At 40.0% G+C, this 15,593-nt stretch overlaps 1 protein-coding gene across 1 annotated transcript in view; it reads left to right on the top strand.

The window, feature by feature from the left end:
- slc4a3 (solute carrier family 4 member 3) overlaps positions 1–15,593 on the top strand; it is a 45,818-nt gene that overhangs the window by 29,607 nt on the left and 618 nt on the right. Inside the window, exons 9-22 of the mRNA XM_087178456.1 lie at positions 4,535–4,718; positions 5,476–5,581; positions 6,015–6,199; positions 6,657–6,876; positions 7,847–8,062; positions 8,150–8,298; positions 8,427–8,621; positions 9,613–9,804; positions 10,103–10,192; positions 10,290–10,456; positions 10,586–10,839; positions 12,487–12,656; positions 14,383–14,556; positions 15,022–15,044. Coding sequence (XP_087034582.1) covers positions 4,535–4,718; positions 5,476–5,581; positions 6,015–6,199; positions 6,657–6,876; positions 7,847–8,062; positions 8,150–8,298; positions 8,427–8,621; positions 9,613–9,804; positions 10,103–10,192; positions 10,290–10,456; positions 10,586–10,839; positions 12,487–12,656; positions 14,383–14,556; positions 15,022–15,044 — 2,325 coding nt within the window. The remainder of the gene's footprint in view (positions 1–4,534; positions 4,719–5,475; positions 5,582–6,014; positions 6,200–6,656; positions 6,877–7,846; positions 8,063–8,149; positions 8,299–8,426; positions 8,622–9,612; positions 9,805–10,102; positions 10,193–10,289; positions 10,457–10,585; positions 10,840–12,486; positions 12,657–14,382; positions 14,557–15,021; positions 15,045–15,593) is intronic.

Here is a 15,593-nt window from a genome sequence, read left to right as displayed (position 1 = left end):
ATTGTGAGCATGGAAGCATGAGGAATCAAACCCCAGCACACTCCTCATTTATCATTATTCTGTTATGGAGGTTGTTAAAAAAAGCCAAACTCAGGGGAACAGAGCTGGGAATTTCCAAAAAGTGACATTTAACAAGACTTGGCTCATCATCTGGTGTACTTCCCCAGGGCTGTCTAAATTACAAATGTCAAGACAGTACCCCAGCTGCCCAGGGTCTTAAAGCCCAGACCTTCAGATTTAAAGTTTGACGCTGTGCTGTCTTGACCATTTGAAATCTGTGCCCTCTCAGTCCTGCTCTCTTTCAGACCTTATACACTAACGAGTGGGTGTTTCAGTCTGATCTTTGATTACTGAGAATGAAACAGACACTGTTTGAGGCCCTGCATAAAATATTTATGAACTTTCAGGCTTGAAATCAGAATTTCTTTTAAATATTGCTACTTTTTATAAATCCAGGCTCATTACATGTCTAAAATTCTGGGTTGAAATGAGACAGATGTAAAATTCAGGATGTGAGATGATAGGCGACGTTTACCTCTTATCAACAGGGAGTTTTTGGTGCTCTGTGTGTTTTACATGAGCAGGTTCTTCCCAGCCAGCCCAGTTAACCAAGATTTATGCAGCAGTTGGAAATATTTTTGGGTGTGATGTTGTTAAATCAGCGGATGAGGAAGTAGTATATGTGACTAGAGAGGGGATAGACCAGGGGACACCACAACCTCAGAGACACGAATCCTCTCAACTGATCCTATATAAGTGCTGAAAAAAGACCAAGGAAATGGTTACATCATATCCTGTGTACTGCTATATATGCAGTACTTCAAATAGATAGCATGTGGATGTTAAACATGTGACATGTCATCTCCTCTATGTTTCCGGCTCTCTGAGATGGTTCCCACTTATTGATTGGCACTTGTATTGACACACTCGCTAAACTGACCTAACACATGACCAATGGAACAGCACTACACATAGAGCAGAATGGATTTTTCAGAGTTACATAATGAAAAAAACAAGTTAACTAAATGTCGGCTGTCAGACCGAATTACCAGAGAGACAAGCCATGCCTGTCAAAAATAAAATGAATCATGCTCACTCATTCTCCTGTCAATATTTTGTTGCACTTCAGGGATCATTTAAAATGTTAGGTATAACCAGGCTAATGGTGTAGCTCCAGAGATGAACTTCCTTCTTTATTGTAGCTTTTGATTGCACTTCCTCAGCAGATGGAGTTTGTCCAGTTTTCATGGAATTGCATATGTTCAGATTTCCATTTTTCTGAGGACCTTAATGAGGTCGCATCCATGTGAGCTACTAAAAGTTCTTAAACACACAGTACTACAACTTCTGCCACTAGGGGTCTCTCAATCAAGACTATGACAAAAGACAGTGTTGGGTGATGTCATGAAATAGTGTGGGATCGTGGGAATTGTTGTCTTCACTACTTTCTCCTGGTTTGGATTCCTTCAGTGTCAGTGGTTCAGGAAGTTTTTACCAGCAGTTGAATTATCCACAGAGGTGTCCTCCTCTCCAAATCAAACAGACCAGGTGATTATAACCAGTAAAAACACTGAATAAATCAGTTTCACATTTAAAGTCAGTGTTTCGAAGCCGCTGTGCGGCGGACACGAGACGTCGGGAAGAGTTGGAATCTGAGATTGCTATTATCCTTTGTTTTGGTTGTTTCTCTGATAACTTACAAAGCTGATGTTCATGAGGTTTTTACCAGCTGCTGAATTATCCACAGAGGTGTCCTCCTCTCCATAACAAACAGACCAGGGGATTAAGACTGGTACAAACACCAAATAAAGAAGTTTCACTTAAAAAACACTGATGCAGTTCAGCAGACACAGGACGTCTCCAGTGCCTGAGCTGTCTAACATTTACTCAGCTTTTTTCTCTGATAACTTTAGATCCAGACATCCGATGACTAAAATCCTAATAACCAACATCTAAAAAGTGTTTTTTAAAACTGGATAAAAGTCAGTTTGACTGCCTCTGGCAGACAGCCACAACATGGACGTGTTCACATAGGTGTGTCATTGACAGGTGACCAAATGTCACGTACCGATACCATGATTAACATCATGTATTTCTCAAAGTTTGAAAATTGCCTGAAACATTTGCATAATAATAAGAACAAAACGCAAAAAAAAAATTTAATTTGGAAAAGTTACATATTCTAACTTTAGCTTTTATTGTGCAATAAGATTGAAAGCTCCAGAACAGCCACTAAATAGACCTGGAGTGAGATTTTTTTTTGTCAACTACTGTTTTCAAGGTCAAAAATAAACTTTCACTCACTCCTGTTTTAGTTTTATTTTCCAAGAAATTCATCTTATCCTTTTGTGTCTGTATAGAGCCACTGGTCCAACATTGTCTGTCTGGCTCACCTGTGTAATACTACATGGACAGTGCTGTAATTCAGTATTACTAATATGGTGGTGACCAGATTTGCTGTTTCACTAAAACCTCATGTGCACAAGATGGATTTTGTATAAATACTCACAAAGCGAGACAACAGATGACACAATATAAACTGTCCAGCTTCTGAGCAGCAGGCCATTTTGTGTCCATTCCATCTTTCACAGCCTTTCCACATAAATTCCCAGCTTTTCACTGGCTGCATCCACAGGGGAAAAAAAACAGTCAGTCATTAGAGTCATCACCAGTCTGAGATATCAGATTTATTAAGTGGAAAGAAACACACTGAGGTGCTGCTAAAATTTAGTTCATCGCTTACTCAGACTATTTTAAAGATCCTCTGGAAACATCTCGAGCACAATTCCCTTCAGTGTCACACCTCGTTCTTTTGTCATGTTGTGATGTCGTGTCCAATCTGGGCGCCGTCTTATTGGACCTTGTGGGCCTAATGAGCGAGGTGATGTCACCAGTGGACTGTGCAGTGATGTAATGAAACTTGGATTATGTGTCACACCAAATACTTGAGAAGGGAGAAAGCGTGATTACCCTGACATGCACTAAAGCGCTGATAGTAATGCTGCACAGATTAGCCTCTGGCTGTTTTATTGATGATTTAATGAAAATATCACATTTGGAAGAGACACTGTGTCAGGACAGATTTTCTAATAACAGCTTTCTAATTAGCTTGACCTGAAAAGGTTTAGATTTTGAGGAATTTTGCTAATGACTTTTGTAAATTTATGAGCTGCATTGCTGCTGCATGAAGTAAAGCTCCTCAACATGCCGACTGAAGAAGGTGGATTATGTGAACAAGAATCACAGCTGTGCTGGGCTTTTCTACAATCCAAATTACCCTGCAGTTCTTTCAAGTACTGAATTATTCATTTTTGTGAAACAGCGCCAGTATCATTATATTATAATCACAATTATCATCATCCTCAAGCTGGAGAGAGAACAGGTGGCTATTCCTCCAGTTTCTGATATTTTTGATGAAAAACATAAGCCATTCACAGATGAAGCCTGAGAGTTATGCTGTGGGTTTTGTTTGAAAGCTCAGAAAAAAAGTTAGTCAGTGTACTAAGTTATAAAGACTTATATACTACTATACAGACATAGACAGTCTGTATTGATATATCAATGAAGTAAAGTAATATTGTTGCAGAAGCATCAGCCCGTCATTGCATTTTGCTTTGATTGGTTGAAGCTAAAGTCTGTCAGGCTGATTTTGAGTCATCTGTATGTCTGTCCTGACATAGGCTCAGAGTTAAAGGTTTGGAAAATTACTGGATGCTGAGATTTGGTGCAAACATTCATGTCCTCGTCAGGAGGAACTGTAATCCCATACATTTTAAATGTCCCATATTTCACACTTTCCTAATGTTTTATTTGAATTTGTGATTTTCACAAGAAGACATTTGTGGTTTTTAGTACTAAAAACCATGTCAGTGTAGTTTTACATCTCCTCTCTCAGGCCTCTCAGGGTGTTTGTGTCTGAGGGTGTTTGTGTCTGATTGTGCAGCGTTTCCTCCATATCTTTCTGTCTCGTAGTTGCTAGCTCATTGTCAGAATGGCCGCTCCGTGTTGTGTCATTCATAAAGTAAAAAAACAAAAAAGAAAACAAAGGTTGGCTGAGAGTGGTGACTATTTCATTATGACATCACAAAGTTACAGAAGTCCTAACAGCTCTTTTTAAGGCTCAGTTTCTGAATACAGGCAGTGTGCATTACTCTGTGGACTGAGAACTTTGATACTTTTACAGTATTAATATAGAAGCTAGACCTGCTTTATATTCAACAGACATGGAAATCTACCTTTATACAATATGGGACCTTTAATCTTGAGCCATCATAATGTAAAAGATTTAATTTGTCCTTCTGCTACTTTGGTTCATAAACTGTTAAACTAATGACATTGCCATCAGCATACTTTTGTACCTAGTGCTAATTGCTAAATATTCTAATAACAAAAATAATTAACTTCTTAACATTATCGCTTTGAGCTTATTAGCATGCTGACATTGGCATGGCATTTAGCACAAAGTACAGATGAGCCCACATCCTTAAAAAGTTGCTTGTTGACTTACTCTTTTTTTAAAATTCTTGTTTTACAGTCATCCGAGTGATTTAAAACATCGTTTCCACCGTCACCACTCATCCAGCAGTCTTCACGGCAGCTTCAATCACAACCACGTCCATGACACCAGTCTGCCACTGGTGGCTGAAGAGCATGATGAACACCAGGATAACAAAGGGCCGGTGTACGACCCCAAACAAGACGTGTTCGTCAGCCTGTTTGTAAGTTGTTATTCCTTAGTCTTGAGTGCTGTGTGTCAATCTCAGAGGGAGGTGACAGAGATCTGAGAGGTATGAGATATGGGTGATGATAGACTGAGATGTAGTTGAAACACTGCAGGCTGACAGTGCAGTGAATACAGTTTACCCAAGCCAAAGTAGGTGATTAACTAGTTTTGACAAGAACCCACTTGGATAATTGAACTCAGCTATCTAAATGGACGGAGATAAAAGCAGCAGTGAGCTGTCTTGTTCTAGTTTATGGTTTGCATTAAGTTCTAAGAGTCAGCAGTAAGCATAGATTTAAACATGATTACACTAAAGTCTTGATGTGAGGCCTGTGGCTCTTGCATTGTTCTTTGAAACACCCCTCCATGAGGTCAGAAGTCGCGTAGGTAGTTCTTGAAGTTGGAGAGAGCGAGCCTCCCTGGGCCACATGTGTTGAATTATGTTTTTAGTCAGCTTACAGGTGTTTCCAGTTAATGCTTCTTGATGCATTAACTGTGAAACCTTAATGTTCCCCGTGGCTTAAAATGTTGGCAAATTTAAAGCAGCCTATCAAAAAAAATTCTCCTCACACATAAAGAACCAGTTGTGCAGTTGTGCAGTTCAAAATGAATTGCATTAGTAAAGTATTGTTCATACATGTCGCTATCCCCACAATAATTCCCACATTATTGGTCCCATGTTACATTATGGTGTCACATCACGTTGGTCGGAGCAGTAATGTGAATAATCTTTGTACTGGTCTTCCTCCAAGAAATCTCTCCACCCTCTGCCTCCTGAGAGCCATCCAGCTGCGGCGAGGTCCATGAAACTGCTCGCCAAGATTCCCAAAGATGCTGAAGCTGTCATCGTTTTAGTTGGTAAGCTCTGGGAGTTTTGACAAAGTAGATTAGTTACAGAAATTATGTTTTTTTTATTATTTTTTTTTTTATAAATGCTAAGAGATGAATCTGCTTGTTGTAGATTCTCCATTAGTTTCGGCCTCAAAAAGTTAAATTACATCAATAATCACCATTATTGTTTCATACTCACTGCTAATGGCATCCTATTTCTTTGTATTCTAATCAGCTTTCACCCCTGCTACAGTTTGCAGTTTAACACTGCTGTTAATGTGAAGTCAACACTTCTGCAGCTGCTGAACTGTAAAGCTGCTGGATGTCTTGATGTGACATTAACAGCAAATTATCACTACAGCACTATTTAATCCTGGTGTTTATTATCACAGATTCTGCTCCTAATGTGGAGCTGTGGAAAAATCACTAATTATTATTTTACTATTTCTTTCCCTGTCAGGCTGTGTGGAGTTTCTGGAGCAGCCAGCCATGGCCTTTGTCAGGCTGAACGATGCCGTGCTTCTGGAGTCGGTGCTGGAGGTCCCGGTCCCTGTTCGCTTTCTTTTCGTCCTACTCGGTCCCAGTCAGTCCAACATTGACTATCATGAGATTGGACGTTCCTTCGCCACTCTCATGTCCGACAAGGTAGATGCAACATTTTCCTCATTTCAGATTCCTATAAATGCAAATGGGATACTAATTATCCCCATCAGAGTAACTAACTAATAGATATTTGGATATTTTACCATTGATTAGAAAATAAAATAATTGTATCTAAATTATATCTAAATCTGTAGAAAAAAAAGTTTGTTTTCACATTCAAGGAATTTGCTTTGGTGTTTTGCTGCATAACAATAAAATTAGTAAGAAAAAAATGTATAAAGGTATTGCAAAAGCAAGTACAGCAAGCCAGATAGCCTGAATATAAATCGAAAGTTTTTCTCAAATACAATTACAATAAAAATTTGAAAGACATAATAAGAAACAAATAAATATGTACAATGTGCATTATAAATGGGGGAATGTGCAATAGTGACAACGTCGCATGTATCTTGAATTTCTCTTCTTTCTGCTGCTGACATCCAGTTGTATTTTGTTGTAGAACTTCCACGAGGTGGCCTACTTTGCTGACGACAGACAGGACCTCCTGAACGGTATCAATGAGTTCTTGGACTGCAGCATCGTCATTCCGCCCTCAGATGTGGCGGGCAAAGACCTCCTGAAGACGGTGGCTGACTTCCAGAAGCAGATGCTGCGCAAGAGGAAGGAGAGAGAGCTCAAAAAGCACCAGTCCTCATTTGGATTGGTGCAGGACAACAAAGGTGCTTAGTCAAGTCTGTAAAGAGGCTTATCCAAACCACATCTGCAATTACAATTTGAGGGAGGGAATTCCAACATTATTTCTGCAATGCAAACACAAGTTTCTTCAGCTAGAAATCATTTTGCAAAATCAGTGCTATTGTACCTTCTAGTAGTTTTACAAATGACATGATACCATCAGTAAACAAAGCACTGGTGCAAGAAGGAATGGATCAGTTAGAGCTTCAATTATTATTAAATTAATCGATTAGTCAATCAAAACAAAATTAACTGCCTACTATTTTAATAATTGTTGTGAATCAATCAATTTTCTTGGTTCTCTAATGTGAGAATGTGTGGTCCTTTTCTTGGTCTTACACATACTTTCAGCTGTGAATTAATACACATTTGGTGTTCTTGGGAAAATTTAAAGTGATCGTTGAGGTTATTTGACGTGGAGCTGTGTGAGGTGCTTATCTATAGTCAGTATAGTAGAATATAGTTAAAGTATAACCTGGAGTAGATTTGGATCAGTGTGCTCTCAGTTTAGAGAAACAGCAGGAGCACCAGCACAGACGCTGAGTGATGTGCTGCTGTGGACGTGCATGTGCTCCCAGCTGCCTCTCTAAACTTGTTAGCACACTGATCTGAATCTACTGCACTGACTATAGATAAGCACCTCTCACAACCCCACGTCAAATAATCTGAACTATCCTTTTAAGGTAGAAGGACTGTGTATGATTGATGAGGAAAAGGACATATGAGGCCTTAAATACAGATAATCCTTGTTAGTTAGTTTTGCTGAAAATATAGAAAGTTGCAAGTGTTTCTCTTTGCCTGTGATAGTGAGGTGTAGTCTTCCTTTTTAGATTTTAATGGCGTTTCAGATTGTGTCTTTTAATGTTAACTATTGACTTTTATCGTTGTAGCGTTATTATTATTATGATGAGTGGTAGTTTCTTTATGTAATGGAGGCTGTCCCAAACCCCCTAGAGGTGAGTCCAGAGGAGGAGGAGGAGGGAGACCAGGAGGTGGACCCGTTAAAGCGCTCAGGGATCCCATTCGGAGGCCTGATCCACGATATCCGCCGCCGCTATCCACACTATGTCAGTGACTTAAAAGATGCCGTGGACATGCAGTGCGTCGCTGCCGTCATCTTCATCTACTTTGCAGCACTGTCGCCCACTATAACCTTCGGAGGCCTGCTGGGTAAACTGAAGCTATAAACTGCATGAGCAAAATTTGATCCCATGTCATTTTGACAATTATGTTATTAAGATGTTTTTATGCATACAGGAGAGAAAACAGAGGGCATGATGGGAGTGACCGAGCTTATCGTTTCAACTGCAACTCTTGGAGTTATATTCTCGCTGCTCGCTGGTCAGCCGCTTCTCATCATTGGCTTCTCAGGACCCTTACTGGTGTTTGAAGAAGCCTTCTACAAGGTACTTGACCTTTGCGACACATTCATATAATGAATGTATTTTAGCACACACTCAGTTTATCACACACTCCAGATTTCCAGTTTTGTTTTCCCTGAACATGTGACTAATGTCAATGTATTTTCACTCAGTTCTGTCAGGCTCACGACTTTGAGTACCTGACTGGTCGGGTGTGGATCGGGTTTTGGCTCATCTTCATTGTCCTGGTGATTGTTGCAGCAGAGGGCAGCTTCCTCGTCCGCTACATCTCACCCTTTACCCAGGAGATTTTTGCTTTCCTCATCTCCCTCATCTTCATCTACGAGACTTTCTCAAAGCTCATCAAGGTAAATGCTTCAGATATAACACAACTTCCTGAGCTCCAGAAGAATTTGGACAGTATAAGATATTTTTTGCAAGGCCAGCCTAGCAAACGTGAATGTCTGTGACTGACTGACTGAGTGATAGAGTTGAGTGAGTGATGGAGTTACACCATTTGTCAGCCAGCTGACTGTTGTTGAGAGTTTCATCACTGGTCGTTGCTCTTTCAAGTAGTCTTGCCGTCCTGATTTCATGCAGGAAATATGAAGAGAGAAAGACAGTCATAACAGGTACAGAGACTAGGATGAGTGGAGACCAGGATTAAAGTTGGAAGGAGGCAGTAATGCAACATGATGGATGCCAACTGCAGTAAAAGCCCCAAAGAAGAAGGAGAAAAAGAAACAGTGTTGCCAAACTTAGCGCCTTTGTTGCTAGATTCCCAGACTTTTCAATGTGACTGAGCTTCTAACTTTCCTCCTAACTTTCTATCCAAGTGACCTTTTCACAAGTAAATATAGCCAAAGTCATGCCACAGTCTTTGACTTTAACTTATGTGTTTAGTTATTTTGTCAGATGATGTCGTGGTTATAAGTCAGGATTTTAGCAACAGCAGAGCAGCAGCTTGGAAATGGCTTAGAAGTGACTGCTGGTTAACATATAGTCTTAATGGGCCATGTCTTGTTCCATGGTCTGACAACAGAAACAGAAAAACATAGAAATGAGAACAGCTTTATTGTGAATTCAGCTGCATTTAAATACTCTATACGTGAGCACAGAGTAGGAAAGAAGTAAACAGATAAAGGGCTGAAACCGACTGACACTAGGCAGAATGCAAATACAACGCAGTCCTGCCATGTACTAGGTTTTGACCTAGTCATGTTATGCATGCATGATGCATGTTGCACGAACAGTGTTTCTAAATGAAGTTATAACATTCAATCCTTTCCTTCTGCTATCTGCAAAAAGCCCTTCCAGTCATTCAGAGGATAAATTGAATCTCTCATCTCTCGTCTCCAGGTGTTTAAGGAACATCCACTGATGGCAATGTACCCCAGTGACTTCAGCCCAGCTACTGGGCTTCAAGATGAGATTGACCCCGTCTACAACCAGCCCAACACTGCTCTTCTCTCTCTGGTTCTTATGATGGGCACTTTCTTTGTTGCTTTCTTCCTCAGGAAGTTCAGAAACAGTCGCTTCTTAGGTGGCAAGGTAAAGTTTTAAGAACCTTTAACTTAAACTGTGAATGACAGGGTAATAGTAAGTTTTGGATGTTGTTATGTAGAGGAAAAGTGGACACATCGATAATATAATTCACATTTTTTTATAGAAGAAATAGAAGATTTTGTTCAACACAGTTTAAGTCAATAATATTGATTCATCCGTCAGTGGGTGTTTCTCTTTAAACTGAACATGAAGACTTTCTTTGGCTTGTTTGTAGTCAACCACTGGCTTGTGATCTGACGTGTGCTGATCATTGACCTGATTTAATTTATGTTTGGTTCCTCAGGCCAGAAGAATTATTGGTGATTTTGGCATCCCCATCTCAATTCTGGTTTCAGTGTTTGTGGATTACTCCGTTACTGACACTTACACACAGGTAAATACACTGTCAGTCTCTTGAGTCACAGCAGCATTTTGAATTGCATTTTATTACAGTTGTAATAATGCAGTGCCTTTTTTTTATCTGCTTTCAGAAACTTGATGTGCCGTCGGGCTTTTCCGTCACATCCCCAGACAAGAGAGGTTGGTTCATCAGTCCCTTTGGGGATAAGCAGCCCTTTCCAACCTGGATGATGGGAGCAAGTATCGTACCTGCGCTTCTTGTCTTCATCCTCATCTTCATGGAAACTCAGATCACTTCGTATGTAAACTATGATTATCTACAGTGGTAGTACTCTGTAGAATTTGTGTGTACAAAAGTAATGTATACTAACTGTAACTTTTACCAAATTTCTACCTTTTAAACATTTTCTCGTCATTCCTCTCTCAGATTGATAGTCAGTAAGAAGGAGCGTCGCCTGGTTAAAGGATCGGGTTTCCACCTGGATCTACTGCTCATCGTCATCCTGGGTGCCATCTGTCCCCTTTTCGGCCTGCCGTGGCTCACCGCGGCGACGGTGCGCTCTGTCACCCATGTCAACGCACTCACAGTCATGAGCAAGGCCACGGCACCTGGTGAAAAGCCCATGATCCAGGAGGTGAAAGAGCAGAGGCTGACCGGGCTTCTTGTGGCTGTGCTCGTCGGTAAGAGGGAAAAGGGAGGATTGGAAGGGCGGGGTGTCTGGTGACCATTATAAAATATACAATCAAACAATTGTAGATAAGTACACAGGCCTGTCACGCTTTGGATTTCTACACATGCTAAACAGGTGTGCACGAGGTGCTAGTAAGAGTGATAAGCACTATTTTTATGCAAATTGGAGTAATGCTAGTGACTCTGTCCTGCTCTTTACTGGGTTTGGGGAAAATAACATGCCACTAACTCCAGAATTAAAATCAAAATTATGTTAACATTACATTTGCTAAACCCGTCCTCATCCTAACTAAATATAACAACTGTGTTGCCTGTTAAAGTATGTTTTTCTGTAGTTAGCATCCAAGGTTTTAGCTTTAGTGTCAATCTCTAAATTTCACCCCACTTTAGGACCCTTATGGTTCTTATTTCAAATCAAATCAACTGTGAACATTAAAAAGTCAGCAGGAGACAGATCTGAGCCAACAAGCAAAGTTTTAGCATTAGCTTTTGCTAGCTACAGCTTAAAAAAAAAAAAAACTCTGCCAGTGACAGTAGTTTTCAGCCAAAGTCTTTTTTGGACTATTGTAAATGTTTTTCTTAATTCTTTGTTTCTTAGTGTCTTGTATTGTGTAGTTGTGTTGTCTTTACTGGTGTTTTTGTGATTGCTTCTTCTTCTCAGGCCTCTCTTGAAAAATAGATTTTCATCTCAATGAGTCTGCCTGATTAAATAAAGATTAAATAAAGATGAAAATGAAAAGCTTGACGGGCAAAGCAGCAATAACCAAAGGGATTGTGGCTTACTGGTTGGTGTAATGCTCCTTCTGAGTACCATAATTAATCTTTGTTTTATCTTTTAAAATTTTTTTTTTTATCTGACTTGTTGAATTAATGAAGATTCTACAAAACGTGTTTTAAAAGCTGTTTTCTCATTAGAATTACCATTAAATAAATCAGTGCAAAAACAGAAATAACGCATCTGAAACAAGCTGTAGAGAAAGAAGAATCTCAACTATTTCCACAACAATTATTCTCATTCGTTTTGTGGCTACAGGGATTATATTTTTCTACAGCATTAATTACAGTGGTGGGGTTTCCAGGCAAGTGATTGTTATGATAGACAGTAGGTACAGAGTTGCACCTCTGCAGCTCCTGCATGTCTAGACATTCATGAAGTATGAATAAGCCCATGCAACATCTTAAAATGATTTTACATGCTGTTTACAAACCGTCTGAAACCATAATTTCTGTTAAATTCAAAATGCAGTGTCATGGCAACATTGTTTTCATCCACTGACTAGTTCTACTTTTCCAGCAGAATATCTTGTTTCAGTTAAGGTAGGGTTCCCAAAGTCGTCTTAAGTATAGTTTGATCCAGTTTGGGTATACAACCTCAGTGAGTCATGATGATTGTTGAGCTTTTGTTTGATTGAAATGCTGTTTGGATTAGGAATAAGACTCTTGGATTAGCCCAACCAAGGCATCTGAACAGTGAGTATGTTTCAAATAAACAGCACTGACAGTGTGTTTGTCATGAGGGCCGTTCCCTTGTTGAATGAATAATTCTCTCCACAGCTGCACATTAGTGTGCATGTGAGTGTTTCAACAACAGTAATATCATGTGAAAAACTGACCTTTAACCCCTCTCCACCCATCAGGTATGTCTATGGTGATGACAGATGTGCTCCGCCTCATCCCTCTGGCCGTGCTCTTTGGTATCTTCCTGTACATGGGGGTCACGTCTCTGACGGGCATCCAGCTGTATGAACGCATCACACTCATGGTCACGCCTGCCAAGCATCACCCTGACCACATCTACGTCACCAAGGTAACACAAGCAACGCTGAATGTTTACATGCCCTCGTCTTGTGTTATTAGTGGTGAGGTGGGAGAAGCCAAACCCAGCAGAGTGGTCACTGCAGCGAAGTCCAGGATGCCAGAAACCAAAGGGGGTTCATCTTGAAGTCTGAGTTAACTCAGTCAGTGCAGGAAAAACAGGGTGGCTGGAGTGTTGAGGAGTCAAAGTCATAACAGAGCAGGATATAACAGACACCTGAAAAATGGCAGACTCGACAACATAACGTTTACATGCACACCAGTGTTCTGGTTTCGAGTATCCTGATCATTCAGATCCCTTCATACATGACACATGAACATTATCCAGGTTTTCCTCAGCAAGTCTCCACCACATCCAGCAAATGTGTCATTTCTGCACCAACAGAAACATTTGTGATAAGTGTTACAGTTGAAGATAACAGTTTAGTTTCGGGCTGCCTGGTCACTGCAATTACACTCCTGTATTACTGGTGTCAGACTTTAATTTCAATCCGGAAATCCTCATTACATCATCATGTTTGTCATATTTTTTATTGTTTTTCTGTCTAACTGCTATCTAACTTGAGTTAGAGTAGACAGAAATACTGGATGAGCTGTTTGGTTTCTTCGGAATGCCTGTGTGCATTGGAGAACTCCAGCTAGCATGTTTGTTTTTCTCACAACTGCAACAGAGGCTTCTTTCTGAAACCAGGATCTTGTGTTACCATGAACAACCAATTACCAAGATACCTCAGAAATCATTATCAAAATCAGAATCAGGATACTCGTGGGTATGTAAACACAGAAATGTGGTGGGAGGAGGGTAAAATTAGGATGCGGTTAGGTGTAAAAAAAAAAGAGAGAGAGAAAGACATGAAAAACTGATTTTGAAGAGTGGGTTTAAGATAATATAACAAGATACAACAGGTAACAATAATAATAATAATAATAATAATGGTAATAATAATAATAATAATAATTGATAATATATTTCACTTTTCAAAAACAAGTGCTGTGAATGGCTGCTGACCCCTACAGAGCTGGAGGTACAATAGAAGCCATAATCACACTTTGGTTCAGACGGACAAAAGCACTGCCTCCTCATTTATTTGTATGAGCTGTGCTGGTTCATTTGGGGGGTGGGGGGCATTGGCCAATCAAATACATGCAAGTGTCACGTTCCTGGTAGATGACTTTATAAAGTGAATGCCATATTTCTACTGTTTACCTCACGATCGTAGTGACAAAAGACAAGCTCATTGTCAATGTTTCAGCTTTCCAGAGTTGATCCTGTCTCATAGTAAATATTATAAACAACTGTGCTGTGTTTTGGCATCTGATCAGCCCTCAAACTCATGGATCTGTTGCACAAACCAGTAACAATATGTAACACAGGCTGTTTTCAGTCTGTCAAAATCACCTTATGTTTTACAAGCCAGTATCAGTGGTTTTATGTTGTGGATTTAAAGTTTAAAATAACTGGATGAAGATTTTAAGTTTATTCCTTGAAAAAAGAGATTCATTTAATCTCCCTTGTACATTTACAGAAATGATTAGATGCAGGACTTTACCACTAGATGGAGCCAAAAACATGTAAAATTTTCATTATGCAGAGGAGCAGTTCGGGAATGAGTGTGTTGAATGTGTCTGAGTATCTCTGGGTGCACGCCTGTGTGTCTGCACTGTGGTCCATGGTCTTTTGGTTTTCTACCCATTAACCACCGTGTGTGTTGCTTCAGGTGAAGACATGGCGAATGAACATGTTCACCATCATTCAGCTGGCGTGCATCGTGGCTCTGTGGGTAGTGAAGTCTACTGTGGCCTCCCTGGCGTTCCCCTTCGTCCTCATCATGACGGTGCCGCTGCGCCGCCTCATCCTCTCGAGGATCTTTGAGGAGCGTGAGCTCCAGGCGGTGAGTTGGGTAGCAGAGGCTGTCCAGGAATGTTTGAATCTGTGCCACAATCATTCGATCCCACATAGCTTCAGTAGATTTATTTTACAGCAAATTTAACATTGGATGGATGTTGGCATGTCTTTATACCCGTCCAAAACCAACATTTCTTAAAGAAATGCTACAAATGGGCTTCACACTCAACATTCCTGATGATTTTCTCCTATGTGATCATGGACAGATTTCTCATCCAAATATTTTCAGATGATATGCAAATATTTCTTTTTGCTCTAGGTTCTACCCAGAAAAAGATTCATGGTCCATCGTGAAGCCAGGCTTCATGTTTTCTTGGTTTGATCTCCTGAACCCATACGTGTCATCACTGTCAGATTAAAACCTTCTATTTCCAAAATGTCAACTTCCTCAGGAGCTAGAATAAACAGCTTTGTTCTTAACTCGACCACCATTTGTGTTGTGTTCATCCAGAGGTCTCATGAACTCAAGGCACCGTAAAACGACCTTAACCACTAAATGAAATGAAACTTTAAAATTGGACGTCCATGTTATCAGATTCCTCAACCCTCTGAGCTTCATTCTTATACAGGTAACCCATTGATTGGACAGTTCTAATGATGTCATTCTGCACCATCAACACTGGACAGCGTGTACCCATGTGGATGAACCAAACTTTCACTTTAATGCTCCCTATATGGTTATTTATCGTTTCTTGTGTTCACAAAGAACTCATAAAGAAATAATTATGACACTGTTGGTTGAGACTGTCGTTGTACTTCATATGTCATAGAGAGTGATGAACACAGAGAAAGGGGACAGAAACGAGACTTTCTGTGCTATAATATTGTGGGGATAGTTAATGTGTGATAGCTGCATTGCATAAATATTGACATTCAAATTTGTGCATATGTATAGGCTATACACTGCTTATAAAGCTGACGAGATTGCACTCATAATGGAATAGTTTGACATTTTTGGAAATATGTGTATTCACTTTCTTACTGAGAGTGAGATGAGGAGGTTGATACCACTCTAATGTATGG

The sequence above is a fragment of the Seriola lalandi genome, unplaced genomic scaffold (assembly GCF_002814215.2).
Source record: "Seriola lalandi dorsalis isolate HSWRI2012SDOR001 ecotype SW California unplaced genomic scaffold, Sedor1 jcf7180002054689, whole genome shotgun sequence".
NCBI lineage: Eukaryota > Metazoa > Chordata > Actinopteri > Carangiformes > Carangidae > Seriola > Seriola lalandi.
Note: the sequence above shows the minus strand (reverse complement) of the source record. Positions and strands in the feature narration are given on the sequence as shown.